This window comes from Acomys minous (assembly GCF_964271855.1).
Source record: "Acomys minous genome assembly, chromosome: 19".
NCBI classification, from domain to species: Eukaryota; Metazoa; Chordata; class Mammalia; order Rodentia; family Muridae; genus Acomys; species Acomys minous.
In genome coordinates, this window is record NC_140499.1 from 61,697,495 (window position 1) to 61,717,272 (window position 19,778).

The following is a 19,778-nucleotide window of genomic DNA, read 5'->3' on the forward strand; positions in this document are numbered from 1 at the left end:
CCAGACTGGCCTCGAACTCACAAAGATCCTCCTGCCTCTGCCTCCCGAGTGCTGGGATTAAAGGTGTGCTGTGTGTCACTATGCCTGGCTTGTTTAAGGTCTTTTAAGTGCACTGGTTTATTTAATTCTGGTGCTAGTCAGGCCGAAGACAGGGAGAAGTGGAACAAAGGGCGGGCTCCTTCCACAAACATTTATTTATAAAGTCTGTTGTGTGGGGATGGAAGGATGGCTCAGCAGCTGAGGTCACAGGCTACTCTTCCAGAGAACCCAGGCTTGGTTTCTGGCATCCGCATGGTGGCTCACAACTATCTGTAATTTCAGTCCCCAAGGATTCAATGCTGCCTTCTGGCCTCGTAGGTGCCAGACACAGACACACACACAGACACACACACACACAGACACACACACACACACACACACACACTGCACAAACATAAATACAAACAAAACATCACTCACATTTTTTTTTTAAAGTCTTATGCATCAGAACCAGTGAGGCCCTGGGAACGAGACCTTTTAATATGCAAAGAAGCTGCTGCCCCAGGAGGAGTTCTGGTTAGACTAAAGGATCCTTCCTTGACTTACCACAGGTCAGTGATGTGGGCTGGGCCTCCAGGAAGGAGCCCTCTGTTTCTAGAATGGCAATTGGATGCCCTGTCTCTCTGGACCACTGTCCCTCAGAAGGAAGCCTAAGTTTAACCCTGTTAGTGCTGCTCAACTGCGGGTGCTCAAAGATTGTCCTGTCTAAACAGCTAGGTGACCCTGGTGGCTGGGAGAGAGCTCAAGGCCAGAGGCAGGCAGGATGCCACGTCTGTCAGGGGACAGAGATGATGGGAACACAGGGTTGCCGTGGTTTCCTAGAGGGTGTTGGTATGGGCCTTTCTGAACTCTTGTTTCCATGTCAAGTGCTCATTTCTGTTAAATACCAAATTTTGGCCAGGTGAGGTGCCAGCCCTCAGGAGGCAGAGGCAGCCAGATGGTTGTGAGTTTGAGGCCAGCCTGGTCTACTAAGTATGTCTAGGACAGCCAAGGCTACACAGAGAAACACTGTCTTGAAAAACAACAACAACAAAAACCAACAATAAAAAAACAAACAAATAAAAACAAAACAAAACGCAGGCTAGAGAGATGGCTCGGAGGTTAAGAGCACCATCTTCTCTTCCAAAGGTCTGAAGTTCGAGTCCCAGCAACCACATGGTGACTCACAACCATCTGTAATGAAATCTGGTGCTTGTGGCAGGCAGGCATACATGAGGGCTGAATACTGTATAAATAATAAATAAATCTTAAAAAAACAAAAACAAAACCCAAAAAAACAAAAAACCCTGGCAAACTTTGGAGTCTGGGAGCCCCTCTTTTTTCCTACAGAGACTTAAAAAAATAAATATTTATTTAATTTCATTTCTTTGTTGTTGGTTTTTTTTTTTTTTTTTTTTTTTTTTTGAGACAGGGTCTCTCTGTGTAGCCTTGGCTGCCCTGGACTCACTTTGTAGACCAGGCTGACCTCGAACTCACAGCGATCCGCCTGCCTCTGCCTCCCAAGTGCTGGGATCAAAGGTGTGCGCCACCACACCCGGCCTTTAATTTCGTTTCTTGAGACAGGATTTCTCTGTGTAGCCTTGGCTGTCCTGCACTTGCTTTGTAGACCAGGCTGGCCTTGAACTCACAGAGCTCTTCCTGCCTCTGCCTCCCGAGTGCTGGGGTTACAGGCGTGTGCTACACCACACCTGCCCAGCTCTGGGGCTTCTACTTTAAGTGGGAAACAGTTCTCCTTTAGCCAGCCCCCAAAACTGCTTTCCCAGGGGCCACCACCTGTCCCATCTCCCTCACTCGGCTTTCACGCCTTTCCATGCTCCTCACACACCCTCAACCCAGCCTTTTACCACCCATGGCCTCTCTATGTCCGCTCCACCCTCCACCTGTGGTGGAACGACACACGAGGAGTCAGGGTAAGTGCTACTGAGAGCCACTCCCAGTCTCCTCGTGGGGGCCTAAGGACAGACCACGGACTAGCTAGCTGTTGCCATGGGAACCTCTCAAAGGCACCCAGGTGCAGGAGCTCTTTATATCCAACCGTGTTCTAGGCCACAGATGTGTCTGGTCTCTTCACATGCTGGTACCCACCCCCCCATCGGAGTGCATTGGTGCCCTGAATCCAGACACACCAGGTCTCTCCCAGCCTTGCTGCTACATCTCTGATCTGCCTGAGCCACAGAGTCCCACTAAGGTTTCTATCTGAGTCTGCTGGTCCCACCTCCCACATACCTGGGTCCTTCTCCCTCCCTTTCTATCCCTCCTTTTCCTTTTCTATCACTACCCTGCTTCTCCCGGGCCGGATAGGGCCGGGTGACTTAAATAGAACTCTGGCCTGAGTAAGTTTCGGGGTCAGGAAACCTAGTGTGTCAGGCTGCTGACTTGACCACCCACAGGCTTTGGGTGAGAGAATGTCCATATTCTCTCAGACTCTCATGAAAAGTGGGAGCTGCAAGTGCCCCCACTTCAGTGAATCCTGTGAGATTCCTTACAGGGCTCTTCAAGCTGTAGAGTACAGTCATTTGTGGACGTATGCACAGAGGGCCTTCCAGGACCCACGGCGCATGCTCTGGCCCCTTATATAAAAGGGCACAGTGTTTCCATAGTCCCCAAGCAGAGCCTCCTGCACAGTTAAAACATCTCTACATACTGGTGATGGGACCCAGTGTGACTCGAATCTAAGTATTTGTTGCACTTTATTGCTTAAAGAATAGCAAGGGAGAAAACAAACAAACAAACAAACAAACAAAAAACAAAACCCCGCATATGTTCAGAACAGTTTTCTTCTGCTTTAGTTCCTCTTTCTTTCCGTTCATTCATTTCTTTCTAATTTTTCTTTTCTTTTTTGTTTTTTGAGATAGAATTTCTCTGTGTAACAGCTCTGGCTGTCCTGGAACTCACTCTGTAGACCAGGCTGGCCTCGAACTCACGGAGGTGCGCCTGCCTCTGCCTCTTGAGCGCTGGGATTACAGGCGTGCGCCACCACAGCCTGGCTGGCCTACATTCTTCTACTCATTACTTCCTAACCGGTGTTACATTTTGTCCCTGTTCTCTAAAGTCTGTTCTCAAATCACCATGCCTGGCTCTTTCTAATTTGGGCGTGCATGCGTGTGTGTGTGTGTGTGTGTGTGTGTGTGTGTGTGTGTGTGTGTGTGTGTTGAGACTAGGTCTCTTTATGTAGTCCTGGCTGTCCTGGACTCTCTTTGTAGACCATGCTGGCCTTGCATGGACTCACAGCCATCCGTCTGCCTCTGACTCCGGAGTGCTGGGATTAAAGGCGTGCCCCGCCACGCCTGGCTACTAAATTAGTTTATCATAAGCAAAATGCTAACAGTGCTTGCTTAATGCTGCCAGGAAGCCTCTGCAGATGCTTAGAGAGGACCTGAAGAGTGGCCTTGAGCTCCTGGGTAAAAGACAGTAGGGTTTAGGTGACAGGGGTGGGGTGGGGGCTTCAGGAGGGGTAAGCTGAGGAGGGCTGGCACAGCCTGTGGCAGTGGAATCAGAAGCCTGTCTGCGGGTCCCAGGGGACTCTCTCTATAGGAAGGGTGAGGGTGCCACCAAAGGCACTGGAGGTGAGGGAGGATGGGTGAGCGTTCAGGGAGGTTGGGAGCCTAAAGGATGGTGGGGAGATGGGAAACCGAGCTGACCTGTGCTTGTCTCAGGCTGTCAAATCTCATGGGTCGGCCCTGATGGGTGGGGGCAGGAGGAATCAAGGACACTTGGCCTCCCAACCTTGGGACAAGTGCATGACTGTGCCCTCCTGCCTTGTTGGGAAGGAAGGAGGGAGAGCAGAGGCTGCTCTGCTGTGGTGGGAGGGGCGGCCGGGGAGGCGCAGGGCTTGCTTTTATGATGTATGGGCCTAGGAATGGGGCTGGCCCACCTGTAGGCCAAGGCACCGCCCTCCAGCCCTCCCTCTGGGGTGGGGGTGGGAGGTTGGTAGAAGTTGTTACTGACCCAGGACAGTAACCTTCACTGACCCTAGAGGGGAGGCACCTGGCAGAGCAGGCTGAGTCACCCCCTGAGGTCATCACTGAGGCCCTACTTTGAGTCAGGATGACAGGCAGAAACCTGAAGCCTCGTGGCCATGAGGAGGGGAGGAAAGCGCTGGAGGGTGGGCTGCTCGGGAGGGTGGCTGGTAGCCCTTACCCAGGCTTCTTTGCAGGGAGTGGCTAGCAGGGGCCATTAACTTTTCAAGTCTTTTCTGTGCTTTTTTGTTTTGTTTTTTTCCCCAGACAGAGGGAGATGGCTGTTGAACTTAGGACCTTTGGAAGAACAGTAAGTGCCCTTAACCACTGAGCCATCTCTCCAGCTCCTCTTTTCTGTACTTTTTAGCTCACTGAGAAATAGATGATGAAAGGAGTAATAGGGGAAGAAACACACACAGACAGACACACACATATGCAGACACACACAGACACACACACATACACAGACACACATATGCAGACATACACATAGACACACACACACACAGACACACACACATGCAGACATACACATAGACACACACAGACACACACACAGATACAGACACACAGACACACACACACATATGCAGACATACACACAGACACATACACAGACACACACATATGCAGACATACACATAGACACACACAGACACACACACACAGACACACACACATATGCAGACATACACACAGACACAGACAGACAGACAGACAGACAGACACACACACACACACACACACACACACACACACACACGAGCTGCCTATAATTCTACATGATAGTGAGAGGGTGGCAGCGGAGAGCAAAGGCCTAGGCAGCATTTGGCCCACAGGGGACTGTGGCCTTCCCCATCCCACACAGTCGCAGTCACACACTGGACCAGTTCCCCCACCTGCCTACCACCAGCTTCATTCAACCCTACTCCTGTCTGTGTTTGGCTCCACTACCTAGATCGCCACTATCTCACTGGCTCCAGCTTGTGGGCAGGAGGCTAGTTGTGGAAGAGGAGCTCAGAGGAGTGGATAGAGATTCAGAGAGGAATGCCTTGTGTAGACTCCCAAAGCTGACACACACAGACACAGACACACATATGCAGACACACACACACACACACACTGAGCTTTGAATTTAGGTTCTGAACTGAGGTCTGGAGGATCAGGCTCCTCCTCCTTGTCCCTTACTGGTAGCTCTTCGCAGAGAAGCGGCAGGGGTGGGGGTAGGGAGCAGCATCAGGACAAGCTGGAACCTGCTCAGGATCAGGATGGGAGAGAGAGAGAAGGAGGAGCCTTAAGGAGCTGCCCCAACCTTGAGCCATTGGGCATGGGGTTATGCACCCCTAGTCTTTGGGTACCCATAGAGGTCCTGTCTAACCCAGGGGAAGTCCTGTGTCCTAGTCTCCCCAAGGAGGACCCATTCATTCCTTCATCTCTCTCTCTCTCTCTCTTATTTTATTTTATTTTTGGTTTTTTGAGACAGGGTTTCTCTACATAGCCTTAGCTGTCCTGGGCTCGCTTTGTAGACCAGGCTGGCCTGGGACTTACGGAGAGATCCACCTGCCTCTGTCTCCCGAGTGCTGAGTTCTTGATCAGTCCTTTGGGACGCTCCTGGCTCCACCCTCCTGTGCCTGCCTGGCCCTGCCTTTGGTACCACTCGATATGCTTTCAAGCATCCAAGGAAAGCGCTGAATGCAGTTGGAGGAGGTTCAGAAGCAGAGAGAAGGGGCTAGCCCTGCCTGTGTAAGCTAAACAGGATGTCCAGGACCGGAAATGTCCATGCTCTGGACCGGAAAGCATCTGGTTTTGGAGCCGGACAGAGCTGGTCTGGTCATTCAGAGGTTCTATACCTGGAGACAAGTGTCTCAGCCTTTTAGTTCATTTTATGCGTGTGAGTGTCCTGCCTGCATATTATTTCTGTGCACTGTATGCATGCAGGGTCTGTGGAGGCCAGAAGAGGCTGTCAGATCCCTGGAACTGGTGTTCCAGACGGCTGTGAGTCACCACATGGGTGCTGGGAATTGAACCAAGATCCTCTGTAAGAACAGCTAGGGCGGGGCTGGAGAGATTGCTCAGTGGTGAAGAGCACCGCCTGTTAACCCTAGCACTTGGGAGGCAGAGGCAGGTGGATCGCTGTGATTTGGAGGACAGCCTGGTCTACAAAGCGAGTCCAGACCAACCAAGGCTACACAGAGAAACCCTGTCTCTGGAGAAAAAAAGAAAAAGAAAAAAGAAAAACAAAAAAGTGGGTAAGTCAAAAAGAGTTAGAAAGTAAACTTCAGGGGCTACAGAGATGGCTCAGCGGTTAAGAACACAGTCTGCTCTTCCAGAGGTCCTGAGTTCAATTCCTGGAAACCACAACCATCTATGACATGACCTGATGTCCTCTTCTGGTGTGTAGGTGTACATGCAGATAGATCACTCATATACATAAAATAAATAAATAAATAAATCTTTCTTTCTATAATGTGATCTGGTGCCCTCTTCTGGCATGCAGGTGTAACTACAGATGAGCACTTACATAAAATTAATAAATAAATCTTAAGAACAACAACAACAACAACAACAAACCTTCAGAAAGTTGGAGACAAGGTGAGCTAGGTCCTGCAGGAGGAATAAGAGTTTTCCACACACAGAAATGGTGGGAAGAGTGGTTCAAGCAAAGGAAACTTTGTAGCACAGCTGCTGAATCCTCTTGGCTCTGCAGAGTAAGATGGTCTGGTCCCTAAGGGCTCATACTGTACATGTGTGAGTACAGCCATAGGCCTGTTCCCTGTCTCAACCTGACGCAAACCTCTCTAGTTCAGTGGCCTATCCTGTTGTAGGAACCACCAGTCCAAGACACGGGCATAAAAGCATTCACCACATCAAAATTACTATAAAAGTTTGACAGGTCGTGCATGGTGGCATCCGCCTTTAATCCCAGCACTCGGGAGGCAGAGGCAGGCGGATCACTGTGAGTTCGAGGCCAGCCTGGTCTACAAAGTGAGTCCAGGACAGCCAAGGATACACAGAGAAACCCTGTCTCAGAAAAAAAAAGTTTTGACAGGATCTTATTATGAAGTCCAAGCTGGCCCTGAACTCACAGAGATCCACTTACTCTGACTCCTTAGTGCTGGGACTAAAGATGTGCCATTATACACAGAGGTATACAAGTTTTAATGAAGAACAGCTATTGGAGGGCAAGCAAGTTCAGAGGGGGGGGGCGGAGGCTATGTGATTAGGAAGTTTTGTGACTGGGACAGAGAATTCAGTCCAGGCTCATTCTGATTTCTTTTGAGTGACGACTTTCTGAACAGGGGGCCGGAAGTGACATCACCATGTACAGGCTTTGTCAGCCTGATGAGAGCTGGCTTTCAGTGGGGTCCGCAGACGTTTTTATTGAAGATGAGCTGGAAAGTGCGCTGAGTTACAAACTGTGAAATCACTAAGTGCTTAAAATAAGTAAACAATGAGCTGCGAGCTGCGGTTGGACACTTTAAAATTTACAAAGTGTTTTGTTGTAGGGTCATGATTTCCTCTATTTACCCTTCCCCAGCCTCTCCCTTCCTTCTATTTTATTTTATTTTGTGGCCCAGGCTGGCCTGGAACCCGTCTGCTTCCACCTCCAGTGCCCGGGAAGATAACTGGCACGTACTGCTAAACCCAGTTTATTTTGCCCTGGCCATCAAACCCAGGGCTTCCTACATGCAGGCTTAGTAAGTGCCAGGCAAGCAGGACTGAGGGCATCGCCAGCCCATGAGAGCCTTCTGATGCACCTCCTGAGTCTGTTCTTTCTGTACTTGACTACTCCTGTTCCTCTTTATTGTTTTTTTCGAGACAGGGTTTCTTGTGTAATCTTGGCTGTACTGGACTCACTTTGTAGACCAGACTGGCCTTGAACTCACAACGATCCACCTGCCTCTGCCCCCTGAGTGCTGGGATTAAAGGCATGTGCCACCACACCTGACTCTCTTTATTTTAAAATGATTTTTTGGGGGGGGGGGCGCATTGCCTGTATGTTTGTGTACCACGTGCATGCAGTTCCCACTGAGGTGGGGCTAGAAGGCTTTGGATCCCTCAGACTGGTTGTGAGCTGCCAGGTGGGCGCTCTGCAGGAGCAGCCGGCGCTCCTAAGCGCTGAGTCATCGCTTCAGCCCTTTGCCCCTTTGCAACACGCGGGGAAATGTGTTTTCCTAAGAAATTTCTTCATACTTCACTAAAATGGAGTCAGTCATAGGTTGCAAGCTCTCTTTTGATAAACTCAGAAAAATACAGGGCAGCAGATAGTATCTGCAGACAACAGCATGTGAGTGTCAGAACACTCCTAATTCTGCCTCTCAACTCGTCTGGATATTGGTCTCCAGAGGAAATTGGGTAATCTTGTTCAGACAGGCTTCAAAGCTCCCTTTTAACCTATGCTACTGATGTCACTGATACTCTCTAGATTCCGAAACCTTTGAAGAGGAGGATGTAGCTCAAAAAGACATCACTTGGTTCTTGCTGGCGGCCTCTGCAGTTACAAAACCTATGCAAGAGCGAAACAGCCCGTTCCGCGCTATGAGGACGCGAAACACACCCTATCACGTCATTGTCTGATTACTTTGTAAAGAGCTACTTTTAGTTTGGGGCAAACACATACTTGCTTTAGAGCATGCAGTATAACGCACAAATAAAAAGGCAAATTTGAAAATGCCTTCAACATTACTATTTTTCTTTTTCTTTACGTTTGCAGTGTCTTCCCACACTCCGCGCCCATGTGGGCTCAGGATGTCAGCCGAGAAGGCGGGGCCGTGACGTCACGCCCGGGCGGGACCGGACTGTTCTAAGTGCGCGCCGTTGTGGGGGGACTCCTTAGGTACTACGATGTAAAGGCTCTTTCCCTTCCGGTTCCTCTCGCCCTCTCTCTGAGCGCTGGTTTCGACTTGGGCTGTGTGGTGTGGAGAAGGGGCGGGGTCCCTGCTCCTACTGGGCGGGTCTACTTCTTGCTTAGCTGGATTTCAAGGGTCCAAAGTGTCAACTCTAGGCCGGGTGAAGCCCGGTGGCCCCATGGCCCCGCTCGGAGGCGCCCCGCGTCTGGTGCTGCTGTTCAGCGGGAAGAGGAAATCCGGGAAGGACTTCGTGACCGAGAGGCTGCAGAGCAGGTGTCCGCGGGTGCAGGGATGCCAGAGGAAGGGCGCTACCGCAAGTGATGGGCTTGATGGACGGAGCTTGCTGTGGGCAGGAGGGACGGGATGGCGCGGGGGCAGGAGAAAGTAGATTCTCACCGTCAGTAACACAGCAGCCTGCACACGCCCTCCTCAAAGAACCAGGGCACTGCCTCTGCAGAACTCTGAAGCTGTAGGGCTCTCTTCAAGAAACATGAATTTCGATTACTCCTCAGGCACCTTCATTTTTTCTTTTTTCTCTTTGGTTTTTCGAGATAGGGTTTCTCTGTGTAGCCTTGGCTGTCGTGGACTCGCTTTGTAGACCAGGCTGGCCTCGAACTCGCAGTGATCCTCCTGCCTCTGCCTCCTGAGTGCTGGGAGGCATGCCCAGCTAGCACCTTCAATGTGTCATTCCTATATCATGATCGTGTTGTAAGGTAACTGGTATAGATAAGGAGACTAAAGCGACAGCAAGGGTTTTCTCAAAACCCACGTCCTGAGTGGGTCCTGAGTGGGTCCGTTCCACAGAGAATCTGCCCAGAACACCCCGTAATAGCAGGGATTTGTTGAATATTCTATTTCAGGCACTGTGCATTTATATCATCTCACTTAACCCACATAGGTTTTTTTTTTAATATTTATTTATTACATATATAGTGCTCTGCCTGCATGTACATCTGCAGGCCAGAGGAGGGCATCAGATCACATTATAGATGGTTGTGATCCACCATGTGGTTGCTGGGAATTGAACTCAGGACCTCTGGAAGAACAGACAGTGCTCTTAACCTCTGAGCCATCTCTCCAGCCCCCCACATAGGTTCTTTGTCAAGTAGTGTTATTAGCAATTCCATGTCACAGAAGCAGAAGCAAACAGGGTCCCTTAAGAGCTAAAACCTGTGTGTGTGTGTGTGTGTGTGTGTGTGTGTGTGTGTGTGTGTGTGTGTGTTCCAGTTGCAGGAAAGGCTGGTACATCTGGGAGTTCAAGACCACAGTGGACAACATGGTAGAATTTTGAGTACTAAAATGTTAATATTTGCTTTGCTAGGGTCATAAAGTACCAAATTTAGGATTCAAATCCAGCTTTGTCTGCCCCCAAATAACACAGTTTCACTCACTCACTCTGTCCTTCCTTTCTAATTATTCCTTTCCAAAAACTGAGTTGTTGTTGTTGTTATTATTATTATTTTATTTTAATAATAATAATTATTATTTTGGCTTTTCGAGACAGGGTTTCTCTGTGTAGCCTTGGCTGACCTGGACTCGCTTTGTAGACCAGGCTGGCCTTGAACTCACAGCGATCCGCTTGCCTCTGCCTCCTGAGTGCTGGGATTAAAGGCGTGCGCCACCACCGCCCAGCACCTGTGAGCATCTCAATGCCAGGTAGAAACTGTGACTTACACTGGTACTATTTGGTTTCAGGTCTAGCACACAGTAAACGGTTGATAAGTACACTAAGTGACCGAAAAGGCAGATTATTAATGCTCTGGTGACCAGGACAATGTATACCCAGGTTTCTGTAGCTCTGAGAGATTGAGTTTAGGGTCCCAGCAGGAATTGATCCAGCCAGAATATCATCAGGCCCAGAGTTTCCCGTGGAGGTTATAGGTTCTACCTGTTAGTTCAGGACTCCTTTTAATTGCTTTGACGTCCGTAATAATCCTGCGTGAGTGATAGGGCAGGTGATGTTATCTTTATTTCATAGATAAGCAAAGAGCATCAGCGAATAGAACAGCAGCAGAGGCACTGGACTCCTGTTCTGGACACTGGAGACTCTTGGCACCTCAGGGTTAACTGGGTTCTGATTCCCTGTCCCATAGACTTGGAGGTAACATCTGTGCTGTCCTGCGGCTCTCTGGTCCACTAAAGGAGCAGTATGCTCTGGTAGGTGGTGGCTTGTGGCATCTGGGGCGGGAGGGGGGGAGGGCTGGGAGGAGCCTGCTCTTGGCTTTTGGAGCTGTGGCTACTGTTTGCCTCACTGGCATGGTCCCTGTGACCCAAGAAGAGTGTCTACTTATAAGTCCTTATATTTTTAAAAAAAGATTTTATTTATATATTTTTAAGTATGAGTGCTCCATCTGCATATACACCTGTCTGCCAGAAGAGGGCATCAGATTCCAGTGTAGATGGTTGTGAGCAGTCCTATGGTTTCTGGGGATTGAACTCAGGACCTCTGGAAGAGCAGTCAGTGCTCTTAACTGCTGAGCCATCTCTCCAGCCTGAGACCCTGTCTTTGTTATTGTTTGTTTGTTTTTGAAACAGAGTTTCTCTTTGTAGCCTCGGGTGTCCTCCCTCCCAAGCGCTGGGATTAAAGGCATGCACCAGCACTGCCCACCCTGAGACCCTATCTTAATAACGAAGAAACAAACAAAAAAGAAGGGGTCAAGGAAAAGCTGTTGTCACATGAGTTAGCAGCTCTGATGGCACGTAACTAATAACTGTCTGTACCATCATCCCCTTACTCAAGGCTATGACACAACACCGTACTCCCCCACCAGCTGGCCTGATGCAACCCTGGAATTCTCAGGACCTGGGGTGGTTGTGCAGTTGGTAAAGTGCTTGCTTGAGACCTGAGTTCTGTCCCTAGTAACTACATGGAGAGCCAGGCGTGGTGGTGCACTCTTGTGATCCCAGCACTAGGGAGGCAGAGACAGGCGGATCTCTGTGGTTTGCTGGCTAGCCTAATAGGTGAGCGCCACGTCCCTGTGAGAGACCTTATCTCGAAACCAAAATAAAACCTCAAGGTGCATGGAGCAACACCAAAGGTTGAACCTCTGACCTCCAAATGCACTCGTGCGCACACACACCTGTTCCCCCATAGAAATTTAGTCACCTGAGTTGTCAAGATACATTGTTAGGTAGGCAGAAAGTGAGATGCCAAGCTGCATGTAGCTGTCCTAGTCAGTTTTATTTGGTGTAACACAGTATCTGAAGCTGAGTACTCTGTATAGAAGAGATTTGTAACTCACAGTTCTGAAAGTCTAAGAACATGGTGTTGGCAGCCACTGTGGCTGGTGTGGACCTCATGATGGAAGGACAGTGGGCAAAAGGAAGATCATGTGGTGGGAGGGACTGAGGGGAGAGGCCTGGACCCTTTTATAACAGCCCCACTCCAGTCCTGTGAGAGTGGGAACTCAATAGTCCTTCCTCCCCGAGAGTCGGGAGCCCCGAGACACCTGGGAGACACCTTATCCCAATACCGCCGTATTGGGGAAAAGGCTATAAACTAAACAGGGTATTAATGGGGACAAACCATATTAGTGACTGAGAATTAGAATTATACATGCTAGTTCCCCCCACTCCCCGCCCCACAGGGTTTCTTTGTGTAAACAGCCCTGCAATCACTTTGTAGATAAGGTTGTCCTTGAATTCACAGAGAGATCTGCCTGCCTCTGCCTCCTGAGAGCCTGGATTAGAAGTGAGCCTGCGCCACCACACCTGGCTCTTTTTTGGGGGGGGGGGTTAGGTGGTGCATGCATTTAATCTCAGGACTGGAATTATAGTATATTTGCTCATATATCTTTCTCTTCAAGTATATATTTGAGGTGCTTGTCCTTTTGAGTGCTGTTACAGCTATGAGGCATGTGGACCTGCACTGTTGGAAAAGATAACACGGGAACCGCAGTATTGGTTGCTTCAGGGAGGGGAGGAAGGGAGGCAAAACGATTATTCTCTCTCTCTCTCTTTTTTTTTTTTCTTTCTTTTTTTTTTTATTTTTTATTTTTCAAGGCAGGGTTTCTCTGTGTGTAGCCCTGGCTGTCCCAGAACTCACTTTGTAGACCAGGCTGGCCTCAAACTCAGAGATCCACCTGTCTCTGCTTCCTAAGTGCTAGGATTAAAGGTGGGCACCACCACCGCCTGGCTATGAGTGACATTTTTGGCACTCCCTTCCTGTTTTGGATCTTTCTAGATGGACCCTTTGCTTGCCATTATCTCTGGAGAAGGGGATGACAGGTCTAGAAACAGCTCCCTGGGGGTCAGGGTAGTCCCTCCTGCATAGGGGGGTCCTCTGCGTGTACCAGGTCCTAGGAATGCCCAGAGCCAAACGTAGTGACCCTTTTTCAGCCAAGTGCCCAGACCCTGGGGATGGGGAAGGAGAAAAGGAAGGGGGAGACAGTCTCCCTGGGCTTTGTCGGGGCAAATGATACTAGAAGGATACAAGACTTCTGAGTGGAAAGCAGTTTTGCTTTAGTTTTGCAAATTTCCCACTTTGGTTAAAGGCTAAAGCTGTGCCTGGGGGTTGCAAAGTAATTTCAAGATTAGTTTAAGCCAGATGTAATTGGGGAGATGAAACCCTCAGGAAAGAAAAAGTGTTCACCACACATTTCAGGCAATTTCTGGAATTATCCGAAGACCTCCCAGCTTTGAGAGTCTCTCTCTTTGTTGCCTGCTCCTCCTGGTGGCCTTTGTCACGCTGCAAGCTGCCTAGTGTCTGTGCAGGGAGGCGCCAGGCACGGCCGGCTCTTCCCGTGTTAGCAAGGTCTGTTTGTCATAGACGCCTGTGTTTGCGCAGGAGCACGGGTTGGACTTTCAGAGACTCCTGGATGCCAGCACCTACAAGGAGGAGTATCGGAGGGGCATGATCTGCTGGGGGGAGGAGAAACGCCAGGCCGACCCAGGCTTCTTCTGCCGGAAGATTGTGGAAGGCGTGTCCCAGCCTATCTGGGTAAGGGGGCTCAGCCCTGGCTCACAGAACCTGTCTTCCCAGCCTCTCCCGGCGGCCATCGCTCACCTTCGTGGCCACCTTCTGTCCAAGTTTCTAGCATCTGAGAAGTGCTTTTCTGTGCCTCCGGCATCTAGGAGCCATGTCTGTGTGTACAGGAGCCAGAGCAACTTTTTTTTTTTTTTTTAACAAAGTAAGCCATATATGACTGGCATTATCTAGAATGCGCTGGTGGCTCCCCACTATTCTCAGGAGCAAAGTCCAAGCTTTGACATAAGTTTTGGGGCCTGGTGGGGCTCCTGACTCCTTTTCCCTCCTAACAGAGCTGGAGACACCAGCTTCTTTACATGAATCCTGCAATTGCATTTTTGTTTCTTTTTCTTCTCCTCCCATCTCACCTCTCTCTCTCTCTCCAGAGTCTCACTATGTAGCCCTGGCTGGCCTGGAGCTTACTTTGTAGACCAGGATGGCCCCAGACTCACAGCAATTCCCCTGCCTCTGCCTCCCAAGTGCTGAGATTAACTGTATGCACCACCGTGCCTGGCAGATCATGCCTTTGTACATCATCCTGCCTACCTGCCCTTTCCTGCTCTTTTAAACTGGTTAAATTCCAATAATTTTCACGTCACTGTCACGGGAAAGCCTTCCTCAATATCCATCTTTCCTTCTCCTAAGCCCAGGCCTTGAACCTTCTGTGTAGCAAAGATGCCCTCGAGCCCCTGGCTCTGCTGCTTCCGACTCCCTGGGTCTTAACCAGCCCACAGCACCCCACACCGGCCTTTGCTATTCACTCCTGTGCAGACTGCTGAGTGTCTCCTTTTCCCAGGCACATCTGCAGCTTCTGTGGATGTGCTGGTGCAAAGTGCAATGAAGACCGTCCCTTCAAGGAACTTAATGTTGTAGCCAGGAGTCGGGGAGACGGGTGCTAAGTAAGTGTCGATGCTGCCAGGTGGAGCAAACAAGACAGGTGGAGGTGTGGGCGGGCTGGGGGAGGGCTGCTGTTGAGGGGTGTCAGGGAAGGTGAGGCGGGGCCTGACCTGAAGGAGGTGAAGGAGTGAGCTGAGTGGGGACTGAGGAGCTTTCTAGAAAGAGGGACCGGAATGGGAAGGCTGGAGAGGGGCCCCGCTCCTGGTGTGTTTGAGAAGCAGCCATTGTGGTGACCTGTGGGAGGTTAAAGGCAGAGCTTATATGGCTGTGGAAGAGTCTAGAAGTCACTGGGGAGTTCTGAGAAGAGGAGAGACACGGTTTAGGAATTAAAAGGCAATTGAATTGAATTAATGGGGTGTAGGGTACTGGTAGGGCATGTTTTAGTACCTGGACGGAGTTATTGGGAGGAGAGGGGTTAAGGATCTGAGGCTGGGGGATGGCTCAATGGTTAAAGCTCTGGGGTTCAGTTCCCCTGAACTCACATAAAAAAACCAGGTGGGCCAGGCGTGGTGGTGCACACCTGTAATCCCAGCACTCGGGAGGCAGAGGCAGGTGGATCTCTGAGTTTGAGGCCAGCCTGGTCTACAAATTGAGTCTAAGACTGCCAAGGTTACACAGAGAAACCCTGTTTCAAAAAAAAAAAAATGGGGAGGGGCAGGTGTGGTTCACGCCTTTAATCTCAGCACTTGGGAGGCGGAGGCAAGCAAATTGCTGTGAGTTCGAGGCCAGCCTGGTCTACCAAGTAAGTCTACACAGAGAAACTCTGTCTTGAAACCCTCCTCCCCGCCAAAAAAAAGAAAGGAAAGAAAGGAAAAGCAGCCAGGCTGGGCATGGTGGTGTACGCCTTTAATCCCAGCACTCAGGAGGCAGAGGCAGATAGATCACTGTGAGTTCGAGGCCAGCCTGGTCTACAAAGTGAGTCCAGGACAGCCAAGGCTACACAGAGAAACCCTGTCTCGAAAAAACAAAAAGCAAAAAACAAACAAAGAAACAAACAAAACACACACACACACACACACACACACACACACACACACACACACACAGAGAGAGAGAGAAAAGCAAGCCAGCTAGCCAGGTGGGAGGGGCTGGTGAGATGTCTCAGTGGGCAACGGCATTTGCTGCCAAGCCTGAGCTGTGAATTTGATCCAGGTTCCACATGGTGGAAGGAGAAAATTTACTTCTTTGAATTATCTTTACACACACACACACACACACACACACACACTGTTTTTTTCTTTTTTAAAGCCAAGAGAGCATGCTAGCCCTCCTGTAATCTCAGCCCTTGAGAGGCAGGGGCAAGGGATCCTCAGTGAGCTCTGGGTCCAGTGAGAGACCTTGCCTCGAGAGAGCAGAATGGAGGATGATCAAGGAAGACACCCCAAATCAACCTTGGCCTCTGCACATCAGCCTGCACATGCACACATCCACTAATGCACACAGTTCACACACGCTTGTCTGCATGTACATACACACACACACACACAACCCCACACCTGGGGTTATAGTTGTGGTTTGCAGTGTGCACATCTGTAATCCCAGCACTCAGGAGGCAAAGGCAGGGGCGTTGAGAGTTGCAGGTCAGCCTTAGCTACATAGCAAGTTTGAGGCCAGCCAAGGCTACATCCTGAGACCTTGTCCCAAAACCAAACAAAGGATTTAACAGGCTTGCTCTGGCTGCTGGAGGGCGGGTAAGAGCTGAGGCGGAGAAGCCTAGTAGAGGGTCCTGTGTGATGGGCCGGCCACTGCCTGGAGCTCAGAGCCGTGAGAGACTTGTGGAGGATTGTAAGGATAGAGCCAGTAGGAGTTAGGTGGGTGATGAGTCAGTTATTCCGTGGAAGAACTAGGATTTTGTTCTGGAGCAGAGATAGGAAGGCTTGACGTTGGATCAGGAGCCGAGGACCTATGTTTCGGTCATTCTGGGATGAGGTCTATCTGTCTGTCTGCATTGTGGTCCCTGGTTATTGGAAAAGCTGGTTTATACTTTGGGTCTCTCCTGCTGTGTGCAATGTTCCAGCATCAAAAGAGCTGAGCACAGTGGGTCCTCCGTGCCTGTTACAGTGCCTGTGCACAGTCAGTACTTGCAGTACCCCTTACTTAGTACCACAGCTGAGGGATGGAGCTGCCTGGCAGGGGCAGTACTCAGAGGTGTTTGTCCAGGGAGCTGCACCATTGCTCTGGCTTCTATTGTTTTTCTTTCTTTTTTCTTTTTTTTTTTTTTTGGAGGGGGGTGGTTTGAGACAGGGTCTCTCTGCATAGCCCTGGCTGTCCTGGACTCGCTTTGTAGACCAGGCTGGCCTTGAACTCACAGCTATCTGCCTGCCTCTGCCTCTCGAGTGCTGGGATTAAAGGCGTGCGCCACCACGCCCGGCTGCTCTGGCTTTTATAGTTCCTTCCTCAACCCCCCTCCCCAACTTTCCTTCCCCTGTAGCACTTTGTCCTAATGGTCACGTGTTTGTGTCTCTTCTTTGCAGCTGGTGAGTGACACACGGAGGAGGTCTGACATCCAGTGGTTTCAGGAGGCTTATGGGGCTGTGACACAGACAGTCCGCATAGTGGCCTCAGAGCAGAGCCGACAGCAAAGGGGCTGGGTGTTCACACCAGGTAGGCTGCAAATAGCATTTATCCCCGTGGCTCGGCACGCAGCTCAGCCATCCCTGTGCTCTGGGTCTCTTGCTTGCTCCCCAGCAGGCCTGGAGAGAGTGAGTGAGAGGTTGTATAGGGGAATCTGAGGCCTGAGGAACAGGTTGGTAGAAGGTCAAGTTCATAGGGCATCTTCTTCAGCTGTCCTGTGAGGCCAGTGGTCTTCTCTGTCGAGGCCCCATTCTTGTGGCCTTTAGACTTTGGGGGCTGACAGTGGTTGCTGAGCAAGGCAACCAGAGCCTGCTTCTGTTTGACTGACAGTTCAGGGGGCTGGACAGGAAGTTCTCCAGGGGCTTCAGTGGTGCCAGCCCAGGACCTGCTTTGCAGACCGTTCTGAAACTGAGGCCTCTGTCGTGCCCCAGGTCACTGCTCCTTGGATGCATGAGCTAATGAGCGTGCCTGCTACAACAGCGCATCCTGTGCACTCTGGCAGGCCAGCCTGTGTCGGATGCTTTATACACTTCCTCCTCTTTACGTGCTCATTGCTTTACAACTGCCATGGGATGCTGCTATTCCTGAATTCAGGGTCAATGAGGACCTTGGCCCAGAAAAGTCAAGTCCCTTTCCCAAGGTTATGAGGATTAGGAGGAGCCACATTCTCATCCGGCTTCTAGCTCTGAGGACACAGCCTCCCAGCAGGCTCCAGTCCAGCGCATGCCAGCCTGGCCTACCATTGTGATGCCCTTTTGGGTTGTCTGTAGTTCTTGATGACCCAACGGCAAGGGCAGAGTGATTTCTTCCTTCAGGGACTGCGCGGTGGGAGCTCAGCCTGTGGTGGGAGGCCCACACCTGCCTCACAGAGATTCTCAGAGGAGAGGCACAGGCTGGGTGCCTGGGGTCTGAGGGCTGGGGCCTGACTCCTCTGTTCTTCCTCCCAGGGGTGGACGATGCTGAGTCGGAATGCGGCCTGGACCACTTTGGGAGCTTTGACTGGGTCATCGAGAACCACGGCGATGAGCAGTGCCTGGAGGATCAGCTGGAGGACTTGCTGGAATTCATTCACGCCAAACTTTAGTGGTCAGGCTCTCGGCGTGAGCGAACACTTTCTGCCAGATGCGGGGTCCCTAGTGCTGGCTGAGGCTGGAGAGCAGACAGCCTGGCTGTAGATTTTCAGAGGTATGGGAGGATGCTCATGGGCTGTGGGCGAGTTAGGGGACCTCTAGTGTGCCCGTCTCCCCTGAAGAGGATGCTGTGCCTCTTTAGGACAGATGCATTAGTTTTGCCTGAGGCAGGAGCATTGCTGTGCCTGTGGGTGGCCAGGCCTGCCAAGCTGTGTCGGTTTTCTCTCCCTGTGTTCTCAGTCCCAGAATCCTAATAAACGTCCTTGGAACAGCTCAGAGCCGGATACTGATCATTTCCCTGATATCTTAGAAAAACTGGGGGGGTGGGGTATCATAGGAAACCTAGGCAGTGGTGGCACACACCTTTAATCCCAGCACTAGGGAGGCAGAGACAGGCGGATCTCTGAATTTAAGGCCAGCCTGGTCTACAGAGTGAGTTCCAGGATTGCAAAGGCCACACAGAGAAACCCTGTCTCAAAATACAAAACAAAACAAAAAATGAAAGAAAAGAAAAGAAAAGAAAAGCTAAGGGTGTTGTTAGCTGTGGGTCTCGCTCTGCCTTGCATCTGGCTGGCATGAATCCTGCAGAGGTTGACCTGAGCCTAAAGCCTGGGACAGATCTCTTTGTGTCATAGGTGGGCTTGGGGTCTGTGGATCTTGCCCTCTGGGATGGCCCTAAGAAAGGTTCAGGGGTTGGAGAGATGGCTCAGAGGTTAAGAGCACTCTCTGCTCTTCTAGAGGTCCTGAGTTCAATTCCCAGCAACCACATGGTGGCTCATAACCATCTATGATGAAATCTGGTGCCCTCTTCTGGCTTGTGGGTAAACATGTAGGCAGAATACTATATGCATAATAAATAAATCTTTAAAAAAATAAAAAAAGAAAGAAAGAAAGAAAAAAGAAAGGTTCAGTGTTGCACAGGAGTTGTCACCACTCACCAGCCTCCTTACATCTTATTGGTTTTTCCTGATTTCTCAGCCTCTGGGCTCTTGCCAGGCGTGTGTGAAGTGAGTAGGGAAGGTAACTTCCCTGTACAGTTAGCGGGTGCCAGGAGCTCAAATGCAGTGCCTGGCCCAGGCCTAGCAGGTTTGTGAGAGTCCATGCTCACAGTAGAATGCAATGGCTGATGTGTGGCCAGCGTCTTCTGCCGCATCCCTGTGCATGACAGGAAGTCCTGTGGCTCCATGCTTTCCCGGGCCAAGCTTCTAATGCTCACCCTGCCTTCCTTCCCACAAACTCCTCCCTCACAGACAAGGAGCCGAGACCCAGCTCAGAGAAATTGGCCTACTGTTGCCTACATCTTACCTACCTTAACTACCACCTCTGCTGGGTACCAGGCAGTGAGGGCATTCATGAAGATGAG

At 50.5% G+C, this 19,778-nt stretch overlaps 1 protein-coding gene and 1 long non-coding RNA gene across 2 annotated transcripts; both read left to right on the top strand.

Moving 5' to 3' along the window:
- The first annotated feature begins 3,384 nt into the window (after window positions 1-3,384).
- On the top strand, window positions 3,385-8,634 carry LOC311590497. The gene is made up of 3 exons (XR_014776896.1): window positions 3,385-3,440; window positions 4,266-4,308; window positions 8,425-8,634. It is a non-coding gene; the product is annotated as an uncharacterized lncRNA (long non-coding RNA).
- A 255-nt stretch (window positions 8,635-8,889) lies between these two features.
- Window positions 8,890-18,691, top strand: PMVK (phosphomevalonate kinase). The gene is made up of 5 exons (XM_084769541.1): window positions 8,890-9,121; window positions 10,942-11,005; window positions 13,635-13,787; window positions 17,186-17,315; window positions 18,233-18,691. Exons 1-5 carry the CDS (start codon window positions 9,027-9,029, stop codon window positions 18,367-18,369), a joined length of 579 nt encoding a protein of 192 aa, XP_084625667.1. The 5' UTR covers window positions 8,890-9,026; the 3' UTR covers window positions 18,370-18,691.
- Window positions 18,692-19,778: the final 1,087 nt, after the last annotated feature.

What these genes read in the sequence shown, in the direction of transcription:
- PMVK (XM_084769541.1), top strand. Translation starts at nt 9,027, where the DNA reads ATGGCCCCGCTCGGAGGCGCCCCGCGTCTGGTGCTGCTGTTCAGCGGG. An exon ending in ACCGAGAGGCTGCAGAGCAG is followed by an intron (nt 9,122 to 10,941) that starts GTGTCCGCGGGT and finishes CCTGTCCCATAG; the next exon opens with ACTTGGAGGTAACATCTGTG. An exon ending in GGGCTGGGTGTTCACACCAG is followed by an intron (nt 17,316 to 18,232) that starts GTAGGCTGCAAA and finishes TCTTCCTCCCAG; the next exon opens with GGGTGGACGATGCTGAGTCG.